The following is a 24326-nucleotide window of genomic DNA, read 5'->3' on the forward strand; positions in this document are numbered from 1 at the left end:
GCACTCCGAGGCTCTTCCATCCCATCCCAGCACACTGCCCCCGCCGCCCCTGGGGCCAGGGACACCGAGGCCGTCCCAGCCTGTCCCATTTGCCCGAGGGAGCTCTAGCCACCGGCCTGAAGGAAGCTTTTCCCAAAGGGGCGTCCCGAACTCTAAAGAATGGCAAGAGACCCAGCCGCCCCCACCCCCAAGCCGCTCGGACCCAGGAGATCCGAAAAGCTGAGGCCCCTTTCTCCGCATTCTGGCCGCACGGAAATGACGCCAGCCGAGAGGGGGAGGGAAGAGTGGCTGCTGCAACAGGGGAGAAAGGCGGGAGGGGAAGGAGAGAAGAGCGTCTGGGGGCGGGGCGGAGCGGTCGCCCGGTTTCCGGCGGGTTGTCGCGCTCTCTCTCTCCGGCCGCGGCTGCTCTAGCCCACAGCCGCTTCCTCCATCCTGGTATTTTTCGGAGCCTCCATCCTGGTTCTTCCAAAGTGCCCGGACCCAAAACAGGAAGTAAGTGCGATGGAACCTTCAGGTCCCAACCGCCGCCGGGGCCTCTCCGCTCCGCCCCGCGCTGCGCAGCTCAGTCCGCCCGGCCCCCTGGCCGCCTGCCCCTGCCCCCTTCCCCTGCCCTCAGCCCTCCGGCGCCCCTGGACCAGCGGCCTGGGGGAGGGATGAGGAGGGGGGTGCCGAGGGCGAGGGCGGGGGAACCCCGAGCCGGGCCGGCTGGAGGAGGCTTCCCTCCACCTACCCTGCTCCTCCCCTCCCCTCCACACCCCTCCCCTCTCCTCGCCGGCCTGGGCCAGGTCCTCCCTCCCCGGGCTGGGGCTGCGGGGATGGGAAGCGGGCGGCCGCAGAGGCGGAGAAGCGGCTGCGTTACTGATGGAGGCGGAAAATGGCGGCGGCTCGCTTCGATGGAGTCCAAATGGCGCCGGGACCCCTGGGGGGAGCAGGGGAGGGTCTGGGGGTTGGGGTGATGGTATTTTCTAGGTTCGCTTTAGCGATGCGTTTTGTAAAATGGGGTGAGTTGGGGGCGGGGGATGCTGTCTTCCCCCCCCCGTTTTCATCTTGACCCCTCCTCCCCGCCCGCTTTTCCCATCGGAGTGGGGTCTCGAGGCCGCCTGTGTCCGTTTAACTGGTGTCGCCCCCCACTCTCCGGAGCAGGCTTGGCCTTGGTGGCCTCCGCAGAGCTGTCCGCCCGGGCCCCTGGCTGCAGAGCTGGAGGGCGCGGGGGAGGAGGCCGGGCCCTCGTTAATTTATACTTGGCTGGGTGTTTGGGGTCCTCTCTCCCCCTTTCCCCCGATCCCTCTCGGGTTCCCAGCTGTTCTCTGAAGTGCGAGCCGCTGCCCTCTTTGAGTTAAGCGCCTCGGGAGAATCGGGACGTTTGTTCCCCGTTTAATGGGAAACGAGGGTTAGAAAGTCCCTCTCCTGCTCTGGTCATCCAAACATTTGCTGCTGTTCTCCCCTCCCTCCCCCCCAACCCCACTTTGTTGCTTAGATTAGAGGAGAAGGCTGGAAAGAATGTAAAGTCCAGACTCCTATTGTGTTGAAAAATGAATGAGCTGTTCTCCTTTCTGACTTTTTTTTAAAAAACTTCATTTCTGAGAATTGAAGATGCCACTTGTTGTACTTGTTAATATAGTTCATTAAAAATCAGAATTCATTCTTTTATGAAGGAGCTGTTTATAGTCCGTTAAAATAAAAATACATTCTTTCGCGAAGGAGCAATTTAGTTGTAGTATGGGGTATCTATGTTGTTGTTTTCATTTGGGGCAAATAAAAATCTCTATTAGGGTTGCCTCCTTCTGAGGATGGCGGCTGTGGTAAGGTGGAAAGGGCACTGGATGGATGTGGAATCGGAAAGTCTGGATTGGATTTGGATCCTTGACTCTGCTGCTTACTAGATCCGGTATCGTCCTAGGCGCGGTTCTTAACCTCTGGGTCCTCAGTGTTCTCTCTCGCCTCTGTAAAATGGAGGAGTTGGACCAAAAGACCTGTAAGGCTCTTCCGGCTCCAAGTCAGATTAGACAGTTATCCAGAACACATGCACATTCAGTAAAAGGTGTTGCTGTGTTTGAATGCTCAACTAGGATAGAACACCTTTTTAATGTCATTGAAATAGTCAAGTCGGGTAATGGGGAAATTGATTTGTCTTTATTTCATCTCAAATTCTAACCTATCAACATAGAAAGGGCAGTTTTTACCACTTAGAAATGTTGACCTTGTTTAAGGCAATTAAAATAAATTACCACTCATGGTTTTGGGTTTTTTTTTTTAATTTTAACGATGCTGTTTATGTTTTGTAAATTAACCACAGTCAATATACTATACTTTGCACAGAATAACTCAGTCACTATCCTTGGTGCCAATATTTTAACTTTTGCTATCTTTGAAAGGATATATATGTGTATATATCTGTGTCTATATACATATGTAGCTACATAAAAAAATATATCTACATATATATCTTTCTGGTTGAGCTAGTTTAGTTGTTTGAGTTGTGTCTGACCTTTCATGAAACCATTTTAGGGTTCTCTTGGCAAAGATATTGGAGTGGTTTACCATTTCCATCTCCAGCTCGTTTTTACAGATGGGGAAACTGAGGCAAAGTGACTTGTCTAGGGTCACACAGCTAGTAATTGTCTGAGGCAGGATTTGAACTCTAGACTTCCAGATTCCAGGACTGGGGTTCTAGCCACTGTACCACCTAGCTGCCTCAAGCTAGTTTGACAAACTTTAAATTCAATGTTTTGTTAACTTGGTATCATTTCACTATTAAAATATCTTCACTGGCTCCCTATAGCCTTCCAACTAAAGTTCAAACTCCTTAACTTTTCTTGGCTTTCAGAGCCCTCAGTAATCTGGTACAATCTTGCTGTTTATTTCATGTTGTTTTCCTTGTACTTTGCCTAGTGCCCCACCTAAACTGGATTGTCCTACTCATTGTGCTCGCCTCTGCCCCAGGATTCTCTGCATTGCTTCTCAGCCTGACTGTGCTTTTAGGCCCTTTGTCTTCCTCTAGTTCTCCTTTGAAAGTCCTGCTTATCTAACACTTCCTCTATGAAACCTTCCCAGATTTGCTACCCTTCAAAAGAATGACATTTATATAGGTAACATATATTTTATAGATTGTATTTGAGCTTGACATCTCCTTCATGTTAGTACTGCAGTTGTTAGCCACATTTTACAGATGAGGAAACCAAAGCTCAGAAATATGAGGTGACTTGCTCATAGTGTGACAACTGTAATATAAATGTCAGCGGTGGGATTCCAGCCCATCCCTTCCTGATACCACTTTCTATATTGGGGCTTGGACTTTTTTCAGTTGTCTCTCCCATTGCGTTGTAGCAATTCAAGGTTTCTGAGTTTACCAAATAACTCCTCAACTTTTAAGTTCAGAAGCTGATGAAGTCAGTACATCTTGAAATCAAAAAAATCTAAAATTAGAGGTTCTTTTTCTGTACACTAATTTTGAATTTTCACATAAATAATTTAAAGTGATATTTTTCAGACAGTACAAACAACCTTGTTCTTAAAATGACTGAGGACTGCTTTTGGTAAAAAGTGAGAAATCAGAATCATACTCCAAAATATTCCTCAAATGATTTTCAAACTTTGACAATTCAAAATTCCAGTGGTCATTAAAATTGTAAGACTATTTCTATATGGCAGGTCACAAAAGTGCTCCATTGTGAGCTTGTGGGCTTGCTTCCACCGCTTTTGATACTAAAAATTTTAATAAGATTTGGTTGAGAAACACAGGTAAAAAATTAGTATTTTCTTCTTTGTTCCAAAGAAAATATCTTTGACAGTCTCTGAAAATATCACAGATAAACATTGGGTATATTACATGGTATTTCATCTTTTGGATTTCTTTAGTCTAATTAAATTGAGCCAGACATTTATAAAAACAGAAATGCTTACTGTTTTAGAATACTAGTCTTCAAATTCTGAGGATTGTACTTGTAATTGTGACTATTTACATGGTTACAGTGGTCTAGAGTCCTAATATAGACACATTTGTGAAAAATGATTCTATTCAGTAATCACTGAAAATGTGTTAAGTACTATACATTTGAAAAGAAGATGGAATCTTGCCTTTAGAAATTGTATCCTAATAACCATGTGATTAAACGTGATTTTTCTGGGTGCTTTTTTTGTGTAGTCATTTTTCAGTCGTGTCTGACTCTCTGTGACCCCATTTGGGGTTTTCTTGGCAAAGATACTGGAGTATCTAGCCCACCTAGCTGCTGGGTGCTTTAGGGTGGGAGTTTTATTTTTGAAGTATAATCCTTCTAAGAAAATAGGTGGGCATGGTGGATAGAGTAAGGAACTGGGTATAGGAATACCTATGTTTCTTTTTCACCTTTGGTACTACTTAGTAGCCATGTGACCATTATCAAGTCACTTCTCTGATCCTCAGTTTTCTCATCTACAAAATGAGGATAGTATCTGAAGAGAGCACTAGGTTGTAAAGTGGTAAAGTATAGGCCTTGGAGTCAGGAAGACTTGAGTTCAAATCCTGCCTCAGATACTTACTAGCTGTGTGACCTGAGCAAGTCATTTAACCCTTTTTGCCTTTGTTCCTTATCTGCCCAGATGAGCTGGAGAAGGAAATGACAAACCACTCCAGCATGCTTGCCAAGAAAATCAGAAATGGGGTTACAGGGAGTAGATACCACTGACAGTACTCAACAACAACTGAAGTATATACCTCAAAGCATTATTGTGAGGATCAGATAACTATGTAAAGTTTTTGTAAACCTTAAAAATCTTTTATAACTGTCAGCTAATAGTGTCTTATGGGAGAGAATAGACTCTACTATTAACATTTGTGTAGCAATTTGTTTTCCAGAGCGCTTTTGAGAACTTAATCTCATTTGACCCTCAAAACTATCTTGTGAGTTGGACAGGTGCAGGGATTGTCTCCAGTTTGCAAATAAGAAACTGAATTTTTGTGAAATTAAGTGATTTGCCGAGGGTCATCTGGCTAGTGATATCTCTTGGGCTAGGACCTAAATGTTTTCTCCTAATCCAGTGGATTTCTGCTTTAAAAGAAGAATTTGACAGAAAATTGTATTAAAATATTTGTGCATTTTTTTAAAACCACAGATATATTCAGTAGGCCTTTCAAAAATCTTGTAAGGGAGAAAATTCCAGAGGGTCTTGAAGATAAATTAGATACTTAATAACCCCTAATTGCTTTGGATTGGAGGAGTGAGAACTGAAAAGTTTTGTTTTGGGTCGAGGTTTTTTGTTTTAGTTTGATTTGGGGTGTTTTTTTTTTAAAGGTAGACTAATTTTGAAATAGTTAATAAAAGGGAATATCTATTTACTATTTTTGTTGCTTTTTCTTTTTTCAGCCTTAGAAAGGTGATATACCACAATTGAATGAAACATAAAAATCTAGAGACCAGACTAAAGTTACTCAGTACTAAATTGTTTAACATCCTTTTGTAACATTTCTTTTTTGATATCATTGTGGTTAAATGTACACTACCTCTTTATGAAACTCACAGCCTTATCTTTGTGTACATTAAGTAGTAGAAAGAAATTATAATGGTTCTCATTCTATCCATCTCCAAGTCTTTGTGTCTGCTTGAGGGTGATAAAACACCTGCTTTGCCTAAGAAGTATACTTACAAAAGAAATGCAATTTCCTGATGATCGTTAGTAGGAGATTATAGTGGTACATATTTTCTTTGAAGGTACACTTAAGGTGCCTGGAATAGTGGCTTGAAAATAGGCACTCAATAAATGTTTGAATGAGTGACATTTTATTTTATTTAAAATCTAGCATTATATACATTTAGAGGTACTTGAGTCAGGCTGGCACTGGATTTAAAAATTCAAAAATAGTGGAGAGGAGATTTTTTAAAAATAAATTTATTGGCCAATTGAATCGCCAGTTTGGCAGAGTTTGAAAATTTGGCTCCTCCAGTTGGTCAGATTGTTACAGGATTGCCTGTTAATTTCTTCCCTAGAGGAACAATTACAGAGAGACTTCCAAAAGATCTGGCAGAGAATTTGGATTTTAATGCGTCTTATTTTATTCACAGATGGGGCAGCTTTCTTAGGATATTTGTGTAAGGTTTCTTTTTGGAGCAAAACTTATTTATCATTTCTGATATCTAATTATTGATGATTTCTTGTAAAGTTGATCTTTTATTGAATATTTTGCCTTATAAAACAACATGATCAAAATTGTTCAGCCAGAGTTGGAAAAGGAAAACGTTCCTGAAAGGATGATGAATCAGAGCTTGATAGTCTGTTGCATGGTTGCTTAAGGCTCTGGAGTGGCTCCAGGACAGGAATTGAGCATATCTGTCCAAGCTACTGCTTTCTGTGTGCACAGAAGACAAGGCAGTTAAAACAGAAACTCCCTGGGTGCTGCCCCATGATTTTGTAAAGATTTTTCCTTTTAGGCAGAGGTTGCATCGTTATAGAGAGCTCCCGGTATTGAAAATAAATAAATGAATGAATAAGAGAAAATTGGGGCCCAACTGGCAGAAGACTGCACAGAAAAGTATATAGGATCATAGCTTTAGAGCCAGAGTGGTAGCGGCCATTAAGTCCAATCCTCTCATTTTACAGATGAAACAGACTCGAAGAGGTTAACCAGTTTGTCCAGTGTCAGACAGCTAGTATGGCAGAACTGGAACTGGAACTCAGGTCTTACTGAAGTACAATAAAATGAAGTACACAGGCTTTAAGGATGCATCTTAATTACTACAATTTATAGCAAAATTGAACTGAAGATGCTTTGCGTTCTGTATAAAAAATTAGCAATTGGGATGATAACCTGGAACGTGAGATCTCTAAGCTCTGAATTTGTAGTAATAGCCCTGCATTTGCCTGGTCTTACAAAAACAGCATAATGATTCTTACAAAATCTTGGTTAGATTGGAGGCTAGCCTAACTTTTAAATAATAGATCTAGGCATCTCCTTTTGCCTATTTGTAAGCACCTGAGTAGCATAGTATTATATTACACAGAGTCCTGAAGTAAAAGGATTAGATTGTGAATATTTGTGCTGTGCTACTTGGACTTAATGTCTAAAATGAATATTCTGGAAACCATCCTTAGTGTTGTTCTTAGAGACTTTTATAGGGGATATTACAATGGTCTTGTAGTCAGAGAACCTTGGTTGAGATATCGGCCCTCTAACTCAGTTTTTTCATCTTTACAGTGAGGGGATTGGCCCTCTTAAGATGCCTCTCTACAGTCCTTTCCAGCTCTAAACTTATCCTGTGATATTAGGTAATGGTTCATCAGGTACTTGGATAGCATCCAAGGCAGACCAACTTTGTCTTTATAAGTAATACAGCTTGTTTTGTTGGGTCTTATGCAAGTGCTTTATATAGCAAATTGTTATACCAGGAGTCGACAACATTGACATTTCAATATGACTAGCAACTTTGTTATGTGGAATAGTTGTAAAAGTAGAAGCTGTAAGTAGTTAATTTGCTGAGAGTTGTCTATTTACATTAACAATGAACCTATAATACTGTAGTAAGATTCTTTGTATGGAAAGATATAGCAAATGGCCGAGATCAAGTAATGCAAAAATGTTTTTACCGAACTGCGCTTTGCATATAAATCTACTGTTCAGCCCTGCTTCCTCACCTTCCCTCACCCCCCACCAGTCCGTACTATATGCAATTCTGAGTGCTACATTTTAGGATGGACTTGTAGTGGGGGGGGGGAGAGGGGAGGGAGCCTGTGGCCTCAAGGCCTTCTAGGTCCTTGTGTGCGGTATTTTGACTGAATCCAAGTTTTATAGGACAAATCTTTTTATTAAGGGTATTTGTTCTGGCTAGCAACAAGCTAGAGTGCTTTCAGAAGAGGGGGGAGCAGGATCATGAGATGACTGATAACCATACACTATGGGAAGATCTTATAAAATAACTGAGGATGTTTATTCCAAGTAAGAGAAGACTTCACAGATACATGATACCACTCTTCAAAAGATTAGAAGTGTTTTCATATGGAAGAGCAGTTAGATTTGTTTCATTTGGTCTGATAGGATAGAACAGGGGTGAGGAACCTGCGGCCTTGAAGTCACATATGGCCTTCTAGATCCCTAAGTGCAGCCTTTTGACCGAATCCAAATTTTACAGAACAAATTCGGGTTCCATCAAAAGGCTGAATTTAAGGATCTAGAAGGCCACATGTGTCCTTAGGGCAGTGGGTAAAAGTTGTAGGAGAGACAGATTTAGACTTTAAGTTTTTTCTTAAGTCATTAAAGCTGTTGAAAAGTGAAATACCTCTGAGGTAGTGACTTTACTCCTCACTGTAAATCTGTAAGCAGAGGCTAGATTGTTAGCAATATTGTTGGGGAGATTCTTGATCAAGTAGGGGCTGAATTCTATGGTTGCTGTGGTTCAGCTCCAAAACCTCCAGTTCGCTCTTTATTACTTAAAGCACTCAAATTCTTCAGTGTGGAATTCAAGCTTCTTAAAGTCTAGCCCCATCCTTATCTCCCACAACTATACAGTGGAAGCTCTTTATTCCAGTTATGCCAACCACCTCATTGCCTTTAAATATGCCATGTTTTGCAAATACATAAGCTTCTTGAAAGCAACAATTATGTTGTAACATCTTTACATCCCTAACAAGTATATCCCTAGTAGAAGTTCAGTAAATGTTGAATGCATTCTAGATTCTAAGCTTTTATGTTCTATCTGCCTGGAATACCGTTCCCTTTGCTTTCATATTGCCCAGGTCCTTCAAAGCCCCTCTTTAAGAGACCTTTCCAGCCTTTTAAAATCTACTCATTCTCACTCTACTCACTTTTAAAATCTACTCATTCTCAGAAATTCTTTTATTCACTGTTCCCCTCTTTCCTAGACTATTAGAATAACCTTTCAATCTCCTGGCCCCAAGTCTTCCTTCTCCTGCACACAACTGCTAAAAATAACATTCCTGTTCAATAAACTTCAATAGCTCCATTACTTCTGGATTATTATGGATTATTCCCCTTCATACATTACTGTTTATATTTCTCCCAGCCACCTCTCCCCTTCCTCTTTGCCCAAACTGATCACCTTTCTGTTCCTTACACATGATATTCTAGCTCTCATCTCTGTGCCTTTGCACATGCTGTTTCCTGTACCTTCCACGCAATTGCAATTCCACCTCCACCCCTCGGAATCTCTCTTTTACTTCAGAGATTAGATCAGGTGCCACTTCCTGCAGGAGGTCTTTTCAGATTCACCGTCCCCAGCTTCTAATGCTCCTACCTAGAAATAAAATCACTATATATTTATATATGTTGGCTTCTCCAGGAGAATGTAAGTACCTTGAGAGCAGGAATTTTAATTTTGATCCTTGTTATCGCCAGCACTGAACACAGTGCCTGGTACAGAGTAGATAATAAATGCTTGTTGCCTACTGATTGAGTCTACCATTCATTTTTGTACCTGAGTAACAGTGCAAAGTAATATTTGATTAATTGGTGAACAGCACTGTCTATGGCACATAAAGTGAGCCAGCTGGAAGAATAAATTTATTCTGGGGCAAAAATCATACCATTCAACATTGTCATATACACTTGAAGTTCACTATATGAGTATAGATTCAACTTGCAACTTTTATAGGCATGTATGATAAATTGAACCTTATAAACATGGCTCAGTCTTAAAGTAAATAAGTATGAACTGGTAAAGTGCAACTAAAGCTGTAATGTTATGCCTTTTAAGTTATTGAATCTAGTTTTGACCCCCCTCAAAAGGTTGTTTTATGTTCAGTCCTATATGCTTCATTGTTAACTATTAAAGTGTCATTTCACAATAATAAAATGTTTTTTAAATGTCTTCCATGCATGCTGTATGTATTTGACTTTAAAATTTCATCGCTCCTTTCCTCTGTGCTTATAATTTTAAAAACTCATAATAAACATTTACAGTTAGAAAATATTGAGTATTAGGATATCTTGCTTCCCAGAATTCCCAGTTGCTATACACTTGGATAATGTAAACAGATATGTAATAAAATTATCTGTTAAATCTGAAGCAAAATATATCAGATAGTCACAAATACATTATTTTTAATTGCTTTTGAGTTGATTTTATATGCAGTGCCAAACTGGGTGATAGCAGTGTGCTAGAATCTTATAGAATGTTAGACCTAGAAATTTAGCCTCTTCATTTTGCAGAGGAGTAATCTTATGAGCTAGAAACATGAAGTCATGTGGGGAAAAAAAATACATGATTTTATGTTGACATTTTAGTAATTAACCTATTTTGAATTGTTCCACTCCTACTTGTTTGAAACACTCAGTTTAATCAGTAATTGTTAACAATTTTTCCCCAAACATCCCCAAGTCTTACTAATACTTGCAAACACTTACAGATGACTTCATTTGTATAATTAAGAGTCAGTTAAAGTTGCATCGCCATAATGACCTGTTCTTTTGCTTCTTTGTTATCCATTTCAAGTTACACAAAACCTCCACACAGTAGTAAAGTATTAATTATGGTGAGTTTCCTCTCCTCATTTCTCCCTTTGCTAGTTGTTCAGTCATGTCTGACTCTTCAGGACCCCATTTGGATATTTGCCATTTCCTTCTCCAGCTTATTTTACAGATGAGGAAACTGAGGCAAACAGGATTAAGTGACTTGCCCAGGATCACACAGTTAGTGTCTGAGGCTGGATTTGTGTTCCTGACTCCAGGCCTGATACCACTGCACCACTAGCTGTCTAGTCCCTTTGCTAGATAAACTGTTAAAATGTCTGAGGCCTTATTAACATTTTTCCCCTGGATCCACAGGCTAGCCCTTTAGATTTCCCAAACCTTTGGTAAATTAAACCTTTTACTTTTCCCACACATAGATAGCTAACAATACTTTAAGACTTGCAAAGTTCTTTGCGTGTTTTTTAATAAAAGAGAGTCCCTGCAGTCCTGCAACATTGGTGCCATGAAAATTCCAGTATTACAGGCTAAACTGAGATAGAGGTTAAGTTAACTTACTCTGGAATATACAGCTAATGAGTGTCAGAGTCTGAATCCAAAGTAGATATGAACAGCTGGAAGCCCAAGTGTTTAAGTCCCACTTTGGTGCTTCCTGGTTCTGTGACCCGGGTCAAATTAAGTTAACCTCTCTGCTGTCAGGCAGTGGTGTCAAACTGAGCTAGAAAAGTATACCTGTGGGGCCTTGGGCTGACTTAGAAAACCATAAATTAGCATTATCCTTATGTATTTTTATTTTACTAAGCTTTTTCATATTATATTTTCATCTGGTTCGTGGAGCTGGAGTTTGACACCTCTATTCTAGGCAACTTTCTGTGAGTAGAGTTGCAGAGAAGTACTTTCCCTGAGTTCCCTCTTCTAATGAAATCACAAGTCTTGGCCCTGTTACTACTCTTCCCACAAATGCTCTGCCTCTTATTGGCTAGAGTACTTGGCCTGCAGTGAAGGAAGACCTGGGTTCAAATTTGATCTCTCAGGTGCTTAAATGTGTGACCTTGGCCAAGTCACTTAGCTTCTGTTTGCCTCAGTTTCCTCAACTGTAAATGGAGATGACAGCATCTATTTTGCAGGGTTGTTGTGAGGATAAAATGAGATCTTATTTGTAAAGCACTTAGCATGTTACCTGGTACATAGTTGGTATTGTACATATATACAAAATGCTTGTTTCTTTCCCTTTCTTTTTGAAGTGGCCTTCCAAACCCCATGGTGGATTAGTGATTCTACTGCCTGGTCCCATTAATGATGGGCTTATTTTTGCCCCCATTACCTAACTTTTCCCCTAGCTCAAACTTTAACTTTACTCTTTTATATTTCTCTGAACATTGTGACCCTGCTGTCTGAGGGGGTATGCCCTATTAAGTTACTACCTGCCTTATGAGAACAGAGGGACAGAATGTTTTAAATAAGAACTTTCCGAAAATCTAAGAGATGGGTACAGTCAGCTTAAAGGATTTGAACTAGAGGACTTCTAACAGATGAGCAAGCATGAGAGAACTGAGTAGTTTTATGGGACAGTACATAATGCCAAAATACGTAGTTGATAATAAGTGCTTTATGAACTCAAAACAATGAGCAATCAACCCTGAAAAAGACTTTGTTAAAGAAATCAAACTTGCTTACTCAGTGCTCTCAGGTTCTTTGCCCTCACAGGGAAATTATTCTGTGATAGTTTAAGCTGTCGTTTGAGGAGCCTCCTAATTGACACACCTTCCAGTCTCTCCTCCCTTATCTATACAGCTGCCAAAATAGCCTTAACTAAGGCACCAGTCTGATCCTGTCCCCCCTCAATGAAAAAGCAGTTGTTTTCAATTGCTTCTAAGATCAAATATTATCTTCTCAACCTGGCGCTTAATGCCGTCTGCTTTATAATCTGTTCCAGCCAACCTGGCCAACTAGCTGTTTGCTAAACTTAGCATTTCTTCTCCAGTCTTTGTGCTTTCCACATAGGCTTTCCCTCTCACCTTCTCACGCCCACCTCTAGCTTTCTTCAGGATTCTACTCAGGAGCCTCTGTAGAGCCTTTCCTGCTCCCAATTCATGCTCTCTTCTCCCTGAAATTCCTTTGTGCTTGCCTGTGTATATACTGTTGTATCTTGTCTAACTTGTTTGTCTAACAGGTCTTCTCTTCTACCTCTAGTTTTAAATATACTTTACTGTATAGAATCAAGTCTCTCATTTGGATAGCTCAATATGTCACATTTGTGTTTTTCTCATATTTTAAAACTAAATTGTTGGAGATTATGATTTTAATTTATTCATTTATTAATATTTATGATTATTCTTTTAAAATGTTTACCACATGAAAGGATGCTATGCTATAAGAGAAAAATCACAGGTAGCATCTCTGCCTTCACGAAACTTAAGTTCAATTTTTGGTTCATTCTGTCCTTTCATAACAAAGTAACCAGGAAGTTTTTAAATGGGTATGTTTTCATTGAGTCTCCTGTGATGTTATATGGCCGATTATTAAAGAGACAACTGTCTAAGAATCCAAACTACTGAGAAGATGCTTACCTGTGTTGGTAGAGTTAGCAGGCATCTGTTTTATTTTATTTATTTATTTATTTATTTTTTGGCGAGGCAGTTGGGGATAAGTGACTTGCCCAGAGTCGCACAACTAGTAAGTGTTATGTGTCTTGAGGCCAGATTTGAACTCAGGTCGTCCTGACTCCAGGGCTGGTGCTGTATCCACTTCACCACTTATCTGCCCCAGGTAGCAGGCATTTCATCATCCAGGAATTCCATATATAGATGAAACCAAAGGTCTAGTCCCATGTCCATCTTGTGGAACACCATGATTTCAGAGGAATTAAAATTACAAATAACACAGATGAGCAGTGGAATATGTACAAGTTTGTATATATTTGTTTGTTGTCTTCTTCCTTTGATTATGAGCTTCTTGAGGGCAGGAACTGTCTTTTGCCGATATTAGTATCTAGTGCTTAGCAGAGTGCCTGGCACATAGAAGGCACTTAATAAATAATGTTGATTGACTGAATGTTATGGTTAGAAATAAACAAATAATAGTGTGTTGCCAATAAAGGTGGGGTGGGGAGTAGGATGGCATCAAAAAAATTAAGGAGGATGGCTACAATATGTGTTCAATATAACCACTAATTTTTTTTCAAAACCTTTTTTCATTCAAAGAATACTTTCACTATAGAATGCTTAGTTTCCTAATGATAGACTAATTGGAACAGGAAACCTCTTGTTCAACATGTGTAGAATTACTTATAATTTCTCTTCTTTCTCTATTAGAGATTAATTTGAATAGCTGATTTGAATAAATTCCATTTATTAAAGATACCTTTAGCGTTCTTTTATGGTTGACATGTTGAAGAGGCACCCAAGGGAAGTCAGATAGTTAATGCCGGAATGTCATCTGCTAACTAATACTCAGATCTAAGCATCTTTCTCATTGAACCTAATAAATTATTAAACTTGAACATAATTGAGCCTGATTGTGTGATCTTGTTACTCCTAGAATGGTCCAGAAATAGAAACATGGAGGAAACTCAATCTGGTTAACATGAAGGTAATACTACTAGCAAGGGAAAAGCACCTTGAATCCGTGGCAAGGGCAATAACAGCTTCACCTTTTGATTAGGTAAGTTTGGTGTAAGAATGTGACAAGACCCTCCCCTATTCCTATCTTCTATAATTTTAGTCATACTAGAACCATTCATGTCTTTTAATATAGGATTTATAGATTTACTATATTCAACACATTCAATATTCTACAGGCATGTATTAGGAACCAAGTGTGTACAGTGCCCATGCTAAGTAAGGAACTATCCTTTTGTATAATTGTAATTTTTACAGCAAAACATTAACCAAGTCCTTAAATTATGTATTATGATTACTGAAATTGTCTGAATATTTGAAGATTAAACTTTATACCATTTTGCTTTCAGCTTCTCCTGTTTGGTCTTTTTAAATGCATAGCACTTTCTGATCTTAGTAAGTAAACATAGTAAACACAATTGAATATTTCTTTATTGATTCAAGATCTCACAGGGTCTCGCGAGCATCATTCAGAATGCAAATCTTCATGTAAAATGCTGAAGATGTAGAAGTCAGAGGAAAGGGGTGCTCAGTTTTGATCCAAAGAGTAATATCTCTCTGGTGACTATAAATAACTCATAGTAAATTGTCAGGTGTAACCCTTTCAAAGCAGTCTCTCTTAGTGTTTAAGAAGGAAAGAGCTATAAAGACAGATTAACCAGATAGCAAAAGGAAGTTCAAATTCCATAAAAGTAATATACTCACCCTTAGAAATGGTTTAGTTTTCTTTGTCATTCTTTTTCTTTCTCAGTCACTTTCTCTGTTTCTCCCTCAAAGGATAATTGAAGTAGAGTTGGAAGGTACTGTTGCAGTTTGAGAGGTTTCAACCCCTCAAGGAGCAGAATATAGGATGGGGTCATCAGGAATGAATTCACAGACTCAGGCTTTCTTTGACTCAAGGTGGCAAAGTTTTATTGTTACACTATCTGTATAGTGTAACAAGGGCAGGGATTTTCAAGGAACCTGCCATGGTGGGCAGAGCTCCTTAGGGAACTTGCAACCTGACAGGAATGATGCTAAAGCTTGTATAGGGAAAGTAGTGGATTATGTGGCAAGTATGCTATTTAGATGATAATGTACAACTACATAATTCACTACTGGAAACCTCGGGGAGGGGGGCTCCTAAGGGGTGTATATTTTTGGTCTGTTATTTCTCCAACAAGATAGTTTAGGGAGTTGACGTCTATAGCTTGACCTCTGGATTGTATATGTAACTGTGGGCATCAGCACTTGATAGTTCTGCTGGTACAAGATAGTACAAGGGAAATTCTACAGAGGTCAGCTTGTTTTTGTAACAGGGAGTGATAGTTTGCCTCACTGGGCCCACTCATGAATTCTTGCCAGAGATAGGGCCCTTGGGCTGTAGGGAAACTGTCAGGAATAGCGCCTTGAGGCCAGGGAGAAATTGGGGTCCAAGCACAGATACCAAGCACCCCATCAGTACCGTCATTATTTAGTTTAAAATCTTCATCTTTGAATGATGAGGAAGATGAGGATGGGGATAGATGAAATAACATATTTCATAAGTGTGGCAGAGCTGGGATATGAGTCCAGGTCTGCCGACTTCACATTCAGGCTTTTTTCCACTATATCAACCGCTGTGCCCTTTCTCCTTTTTTCTTTTTGTTCTTACTACTTCCCTCTAGCTGGATATAAATGGCTATGAAAGAGATTTTTAGAGTATTTCTTGTAATTATTGTTTTCCTCCTCTGAAATCCAACTGTGATACCTGATTATATGAAGCTGGCTATGGATTCTCTAATTTTGTTGCTGGTGAATATGAGATGGGCAGCAGATTGTGGTCTAAGGATTAACCTAGCTAAGTTTTAAAAGGCATGTTTACCAGAGTGTTACTCATCAGATGGTGAAATTTTTCAGCCGCCAGAAAAAGACTGGCTGATGAGGGCTATGGAAGTATTATCTGTATTTGGGGGGAAATACCCTCTGTAATGAAATCACAGATCTTGAAGTAATAAAGTATCAATTAAGTTTTGCTTTTTATCCTTAGTTTAAAAACCAAGTGTGCTTAGTGTTTTATATACCTGTCTTTTCTCCTCCTCTCCCACAATAATCCATTCAAAACTTTAAAACAACTTTTTCTCTTCTGTTTGAAACTCTTTATTCCCTTCCTTGGTTATTGGCTCCAAATTTATACTGACTGTGTACTCAAAGAGATAACCTAAAAATTGGTATTTAAACTCATTGCCAATATCAGCTTAGCTTCTGATGACTTGTTTCTTTTTGGAGAGTAGGTTGGGAGAGGGGTCATATTAATTAAATATTCTAGTTAATTTTGATTAATTCTGGCTTTATCATATATACACTTAATTTGTCTAAGAACCTTGAGGTTGATCACAAATATAATCTCCTGTCATAGGAGTAATTAATATTGTTCCCATTTTACCAGTGGAAATACCTTGGTAGTTCCGTGGAAACATGAATGAATGGTTCTTAGAATAATTAATACCAACTCTCAGGTTTAGTAATAGAATCCAAAGATGGCATAAATTATCCATAGGTAATTTAGAAAAGCAGCAATTACTAACAGTCAGTTAAGACTTCATGCCTTTCTACCAGACCAAATCATTAGTTTTATCTCTGCCATGGCAGATTTAAAGGAATGCATTTTGTCTCTTTGGAAAAAGGCATTATCCTAAATGGTTAACTTGAGAATTAGGAAGTGCATTCCAGTCAGGACTAAAGCTAGGGACTAAACTTGTGGTTTTGTTAGTATAGGAAACTCCCTCTACCACTACAGGTGGGAACCTTCTCTGCAACTTTCAATCTTGAAGAGTGGCCTGCCCCACTGAAAGGGGGAGTGATTCACCCAAAGTCACATGGCTAGGCTGTGTCAGAGACAAGACTTGAATATAAGGTCTTACTGGCTCCAAAGTTAGCTCTCTATCCACTGGGCCACACCATCTTGTACATAGGCGATGCAAAATAACATTTCTTGATCTGATAATATTTGACAGAAAACCAGTAAGTTGTGTTGATTATATTTATATAGATACAATGCAATATGTTATAAGTATATTGTGTTAGATAGGACTAAAAGAAGTTATGTTTATTTGACTGCTTTAAGTTTTAGTACTTACATGATAAGGTTATCCATTAGACTTTCCTGGACAAATTCCAGCCCGACCTCTGCCTTCTACCTGACACTAAATGTTGGCACTTGGCCAAATATGACCCTTTAGTAATTAAAGTAGAATAAAAGATCAGGGTTCACTCTAAGTCAACAATATGACATGACTGCTGAAAAATCTTTTTTTTCTTTTGCCCAGACCTGTGATTTCTTCTGTATTGGGGACTTCCAGCAAGGAAATTCGCCGTACCAATACAGACTGGCAACTGTTCTGGAATTTACAGTCTTAGAGAGTTGCATAGAACAGAGGTATTAGAAATATGGACAGCAGGCCTCTAGGTTCCCTCAAAGCTCCCAAGTCTGTCCCTAAGCAGAATAAAATGTAATTAGGAAACATTTAACAAAACAAATAACAATACAATAAAAATGGATATTATGTTTTAAAACTAAGTTGATTTGCTGCCTTCAGGGATCCTTAATATGAATTGGTGGCCTCCATTTCTATTTGAGTTTGACACCACTGACCTAGAACACCAAGAAGTCGAGTGAGTTGCCCATGTTCATAAAGCTCTATGTATTAGAGGCAGTACTTGAACCCAGGTCTTTATTACTGAGGCAGCTCTCAATCAGCTATGCCATGATGCCTGTCTTATAACCTTAGAATAAATTGGAAGCACCATGTTCTATAATCCTGTTGTATTCTGCCCTAGTCCAATCCCTGTTGAGATTTTTGTTTTCAGTTGAGGGTTTCACAAGTATATTGATAAACTGGACTAGATTCAGAAAGGGATGGCCAGGTTGGTAAGAAGACTAGAGACTTGCTATTCAAGGATTATTTGAGGAATCTAGGCTATTTGGCCTAAAGAAGAGAAGAGTTAAGGAAGACATGATAGTTGCCTTCAGGTGTTTGACCAGGGAGATTAGAATTGTTATTTTTAGCAAAAGAAAAAATAATGGGTGGAAGTTGAAGAGAAGCAAATATTTAGATCCTTGTAGGGAAAAATTTAGAACCTTTAGAGCTTTACAAAATTGCTTTAGGAGGTGCTAGACTCCCCTTCACTTGAAGTTTTCAAGAGGCTGGATACCAGTTGTCAAGAATTATTATAGAAAGGATTCCTATTCAGATACAAGTTAGATTAGATGTCTTTTAGGTTTCTTCTGTCTCCTAGAGTCTGAAAAAATGCTGCCATAGGGGCAGCTAGGTGGTGCAGTGGATAGAGCACCGGCCATAAAGTCAGGAGGACTTGAGTTCAAATCCGGCCTCAGACCAAACACTTGACATTTACTGGCTGTGTGACCCTGAACAAGTCACTTAATCCCAATTGCCTTAAAAAAAAATGCTGCCATAACTGCTAGGGTTATATATGAAATAACAGATGACCACAGAGTACTTGTAAAATGCAAGGGGCTTTCCCTTTTATAAAGGAAAATCTCCGAAGTTTAACCCTGACCAGCTAGGTGCTGATAGTAGTCGATCATTTTGTACCCAGGAGAATCAGTGCTTACCAGGCACAATCAAATGTAAACTTTATTTTCTGAAACCTAACATACAATTGTAATTTTTCACAGGGTATGTAGACAGTTCACAAAATCTCTCTAACATAAGATACATTTTTGTTTTGTCATGTTTTTGTCTAGAGCATAGGTTCCCAAAGTGGGCATTACCACTGTGGGGGCGGGGGTGCAGTTGGGGAGCATTAAACAGAAATAAGGAGGCGGGGAAGCATAAGGAAAGAAATGAAGAAAATTTTGAAAAACCACTCGTACGTGTTTCATCTGTTGTGTAGCAGACTTAAGTCATAGTGATTACATTATTTTCCAAATAAACACACAAAATGCAAGTTATAACTGATCAGTGGTGAAGCCCACTAACAGGTCTTAACAACGTTGTTGAGAAGTCCAGCATACATCAACAGGAATATGTGTATGTAATGAGTAGTTTACAGTATGATACTCTGTGGTTACATGATGCAATATTGTGTCATCAAAATTTCAGTGCAAGGAAAAAACTACACATTTACAATAAATTATTAAATTTAAGATGTGTCATTTTAAAAATATATATATTTTATATTTTTTGAAATGATGCAAATTTCAAAAAAAATTAAAGGGTTAAAGAAAGTAGATTTCATGGGGGGCACTGGGTAATTTTTTTAAGGGGGTGCAGTAGGCCAGATAAGTTTGGGAACCTCTGATCTAGAGCTTACCCTAAAAAGTTTTAATCTGGTGCCTATTCTTGTGCAGATTTGAGTATGAGCACAGTTGAAGAGGAGTCTGACACAGTGACAGTAGAAACTGTGAACTCTGTGACTTTGACCCAGGACACAGAAGGGAACCTTATTCTTCACTGCCCTCAGAATGGTATGGAGAACTCACTGACACTTAGTATTTCTAAATAATTAATCTCTAAATTTGTCAGATCCATGTCACTTTGGTACTGAGTTATCCAGGCAGAAATTTAAAGTTAATGCAATAGGAACAGAGGTCCTTACATGATTAAGCTCAATTTTGTGTTTTTTGCCTTTTATTTATGACTTTTACCCTACCATTTTAACATTATTCTCAGAAGTTGATCATTAGCCATGATGGCTGAACAAACATTAACACCTTTTGTTGTCATACATTTCAGTGCCAGCAGTGTAATTTGTGTATAGAATGTCCCAAAAATCTTAGTGCACTCGTAAAGCTTAAAACTGTGCTAAAACTTTTGGAAGAAACACCCTGTATTGGAAATTAAAGATTCTCCCCAATTTCTAAATTACAACTTAAATAGACAAATAGACTTCCTTTTTAAACCTTTGAAGGAATTTCAGAAGGTTAGTAACATTTAATCTCATTTATAATATATTGAGATACTCCAACTTTTTAACTAGATAAATACATTTCCACTGTTGTCTTTATAGAATAAGTAAAGCATGTGCCAGATTGCCCCAAACTTGGGGTCCTTTGAAGTAGTACTTTTGTTAATATGTTTCACTTGGTCAGCAGAGTGACACTGATGGTGTAGAGAAGATGCCCTCTGGCTATTGTCCTCTTCATTCACCCTGGATTTGGGGAGCTTAGGCACATGAATAGGGAAGATGCTGTCCAGTCTTCTTTGGCTTAAGTCTAGGTTTCATTTTTGATCCTTGATTTTAGTTTTTTCCCTGAGCTTTTTGCTTGTTAATAGAGCACTGGGTCTTTTTTGTTATTAGAGACTGATGAAATAGACTCAGAAGATAGTACTGAACCTCCAAACAAGAGGTTGTGTTTGTCCTCTGAAGATGACCAGAGTATTGAGGATTCTACACCCTGCATATCAGTTGTGGCACTTCCACGTAAGTCCCTTCATGTTAAGGGCGCTGTATTCTTTCATTTACTAAAAATATAAACTTCAAGAATTCATGTGTATACTAGGGCAAGCATTTCTAGGTAAAGTCTAATCTGTGTTTACTTTTACTTATTCTAACAAGGTCATTAAACTAATTTACATGAGTTTTTGGTTACAAGACAGTTAATAGTAATTTTGATTTAGTTAATGTTAAATAAGAAGTTAAAAGTTCTTATCATGGATATATTTTTAGATCATTTAGATCAAAATGTCTGATTCAGAGAAAAGTTTCAGAATCTTTTAAGTACAGTTATTCAGCATGAAAATAAGTACCTACATGAATAGATACACACTTTGCATATAGATTTATTTACTTATTATATTCAATAAGAAATAAGCTTTTTAGCTTTTGTCATGAGACTGTATAGAAAGGCAATAAAAGAGATTTGGGAGTGAGTATTCTTTCCTCCTAATGATGTCTCACTGTGAGTTGATTTAAGAATTTGACTGAGTTCGCTGCACAAATAGAGTCGTGGGTGGGAAATCTAAGTTGAAATTTTATGAAATTTTAAAAAATATTACAGTGATACAGCAGAGTACAAATAGTTAATTTCTTACAAAGTAATTTGACCAGAGGAAACTGCTACCAAGGCTAGCATTGTGGATTTAAATTACATGTTGACCAGTTTGTTTAATTTCATGGTCATGGGCTGAACTCTAATCCTGATCATGTATGTTCTTCCTCACAAATGAGACTAGCTGAGATAATAAAGACGAATCATAGCAAATCCATCTCCACCTCTGAAAAAATGACATGAAGCACATCTAGGGACAAAAGTATAGCAGTAACACTGAATATATTAAAATACAAAAAGCATCACTTTCGTATACTCTAATGTGAAAGAAGTAGATTTATAATCATTTGGGAATTATGAAATATGCTTTTAAAAATTGCCACATTAGCACAGTGTTATAGATATGTGTAAGTCCTTTCAACCACATGGAAGAGTATTGCCCAAGAGTATAATAACTTTATGATAGAAAATAAATGTTCAAAAACCTTTTCATTATTGTTTTCATAGTAGCTAGAATTAGCCATTATCGTTGTGGGTGGCATATGTTCTGGAGTTTAGTTATTCTTCTAACTTTACATTTCTTGAAGTTTCAGAAAATGATCAGAGCTTTGAGGTGACTATGACCGCTACCACAGAGGTGGCAGATGACGAGATTACTGAAGGAACAGTGACACAGATCCAGGTATGGTAAACCTTCCAACTTGACTCAGATTGGGATTGATCAGCTGCTTTTAGCAGTGTTAATCTAAATTTCGATATTAACATCTTTTATTTGAAGAGAAACTAAAAAATTTTGACTCAGCTACTGGAGTAAGATAAGTGGGGTGGAAGGAGGAAAACAAACCAAGTAAGAGACTGCAAAGGAACAATCAGAAAGGAGAACCAGATAAGAACAGTGTCACTGAAGCTAAGAGAAGAGAAAGTATCAAGAAGAAGTTGTAGTCCAACGATGTAAAAGTATCAGAGGATGAAGATTGAGGAGAAGTCATTGTATTGGCACTTAAGAAGTCCTTGGACACCTTGGACTTTGGTTTAGTAATGGAAACAAGCAAATTGGCACAAGGGGCTGAGGAGTGAATGATGAAGAAATTAAGGCAGCTGGCATAGACTCTTCCTTCTGTAAATTGTACAGTGGAAGAAGAGGAGAAAGAGAGTGACTGATCATTTGAGGGAGTAGTAGAGTGAAGGGAAAGGTTTTAAGTATAGAGACAACCTGTGCACATTTGGAAGCAAATGGGCTTGACACAGATTAAAGATCTTAGAATATGGATCTGGAAGGTACCTCCAAAGTCTAACTCGCTCAATTTACAGATAAGGAAATTGAGGCTCAGAGAGTTACATGACTGGCCTAATCCATTTCCTTCTCCATTGTGCCCTTATTTTACAGTTGAGGAACTGAGGAAAATAGGGGTTAAGTGGCTTGCCCAGAATCACACAGCTAGTAAGTGTCTGAGGCCAAATTTGAACTCAAGTCTTCCTGACTCCAAGACTAGTGGTCTATCCATTGTGCCATGGAGCTGCATAAAATCCTCTGTTTGGCATTCGAAGCCCTTTATGAATTTTTCTATAAAATGAGGGGGATTTGGACTATATGATCTTTAAGGTGCCTTCTTAATCTAACAATAGGGTCCCATGAACCCCTTCTATTGACCTGAAAATATTAATACTCTCAGCAGGTGAGTCCCACTGATTTTAGAAATTTAGTAAAAGTTAGTTGCAAAAGGTTAGCCAAGGCTACCATGGCACCATACAAATTAGTCAGAGAAAATAGCAGTGAAAGCATCTTATCTGTCACTTCAGTCTAGCATTTCTGACATCTTGTACCAAAATAAAGGGTTATGTTATAATACAGGCCATTCTTGCATTGGTTAATCAGCTAATATTTTTTAAGTGTCCTATACACCAAGCTCTGTGCTGGGGACACTGTAACAATGTCCAGACAGGTTTGGTCTTCTAACTGTGATTCAAATTCAGACATAGGCTGAATCTATTACTCAGCTTTTCTTTAAAGACAGTCTACTATGTAGAATCTGACATTTCTGATTTATGACTTTTGATCACAGACTTAGAGCTAGATCACCTAGCCTACCCCCCAAGTTTATAAAAAAGGAACCAAAGGCCCATGGAATTTTAGTGACCTGCCTGTGGTCATAGAGGTCATAAACCGAATGGCCCAAGTTTATACCTAGGACTTGTAGCTGAAAAGGTTCTCATTAACTTGTAAAAACAAATTATTGCATACAGTAAAATGATGGAAAGGAAAATACTTTGTTTATACAAAAGCTTTTAACTTCATACTAAATAAAAACACAAGAAAATGTTTGCTTCACCGAATCATTCATTTTCTATAGCTGATTAAGAAACAGTGGCATAGTAGGTATGGAACTGCACGTGGAATCAAGAAAGACAAGATTCAGATCTTGCTTCAGCCACTTCCTAATTGCGTGACTTAAGTCATTCTGAGCCTCAGTTTCTTCAAGAGTCTGTCATCCTGGGTTATTATAAAGATAAAAAGAAATAATGTATGTTAAGTGTTTTGCAAATTGTAAAGCACTACAGAAATATTCGGTAATACTGTTATTACTCCTTTAGAGCAAATGACTTTTATTGTCCTTCATAACCATATCTTATTCTTAATTTCCATAAGTATTTCTCATTGTTTTAATCAAAAATTCTATTTATATGTGGAATTACAGAACACAGAAGAATCATAAGATGTTCATTGAGTTAATGATCTTTTCTTCATATTTTCCTTTAAAGATCCTACAGAATGAACAGTTGGATGATGTGTCTCCCTTAGGCAATGAAGAGGTTTCAGCTGTTAGCCAAGCTTGGTTTACTACTAAAGAAGATAAGGATTCACTAACTAACAAAGGTACGATACCCAGTGACTTTGGTCCTGCCTACCTGGGGGAAATGAAAGTGTGGCTCTCATCACTTGTGGAGCTGATGAGTCTAAGATTCTCTGAAACAGACCTTTATATCTCTAATCAAACACCTCAAATTAGGTCAGATATATCCCTGAGTGAAAGAAAAAACAAATCTAGCATTTATTTTTCCCACCACTAGCTGGTGACTGAAAATATTTCCTTTTCTCATATATTCTTTTTTTTCTCTTATGCACAGAGGTGTAGCAAGGCTAAATGATATAGTTGCCAATTTGCTGCTATGGAGACATGAATTAAGGTCAAGTTGATGTTTCATGAGTACTTAGCCTAGCTTCAGTGCTAGTTTAGTCTGATAATCATTTAGTGATTCTTTGTATGTACTATTTGTACAACCTGTTTGGTGATGAGGGTAGATCTAGGAACTGCTAAGGGATGAGGTAGAAAGTTAGTAC

General features: G+C 38.6%; 1 protein-coding gene across 7 annotated transcripts in view; it reads left to right on the forward strand.

The window, feature by feature from the left end:
• Positions 1-340: 340 nt before the first annotated feature.
• Positions 341-24326, forward strand: part of DMTF1 (cyclin D binding myb like transcription factor 1) — a 59539-nt gene continuing 35553 nt past the window's right edge. For 3 of the 7 annotated variants that reach the window (XM_020999758.2, XM_020999761.2, XM_020999764.2), the window contains exons 1-6: positions 342-492; positions 13934-14056; positions 19346-19462; positions 20296-20418; positions 21574-21668; positions 23747-23861. In XM_020999758.2, the coding sequence (XP_020855417.1) occupies positions 19354-19462; positions 20296-20418; positions 21574-21668; positions 23747-23861 (442 nt within the window). In that variant the 5' untranslated portion in view covers positions 342-492; positions 13934-14056; positions 19346-19353. Of the gene's footprint in view, positions 493-6921; positions 7240-13933; positions 14057-19345; positions 19463-20295; positions 20419-21573; positions 21669-23746; positions 23862-24326 lie in introns of those variants that run through there. The other 4 variants (XM_078154643.1, XM_020999762.2, XM_020999759.2 and 1 more) reach the window with 4 other exon arrangements.

Source organism: Phascolarctos cinereus, unplaced genomic scaffold, assembly GCF_003287225.1.
Source record: "Phascolarctos cinereus isolate Bilbo 61053 unplaced genomic scaffold, phaCin_HiC Scaffold_1;HRSCAF=81, whole genome shotgun sequence".
NCBI classification, from domain to species: domain Eukaryota; kingdom Metazoa; phylum Chordata; class Mammalia; order Diprotodontia; family Phascolarctidae; genus Phascolarctos; species Phascolarctos cinereus.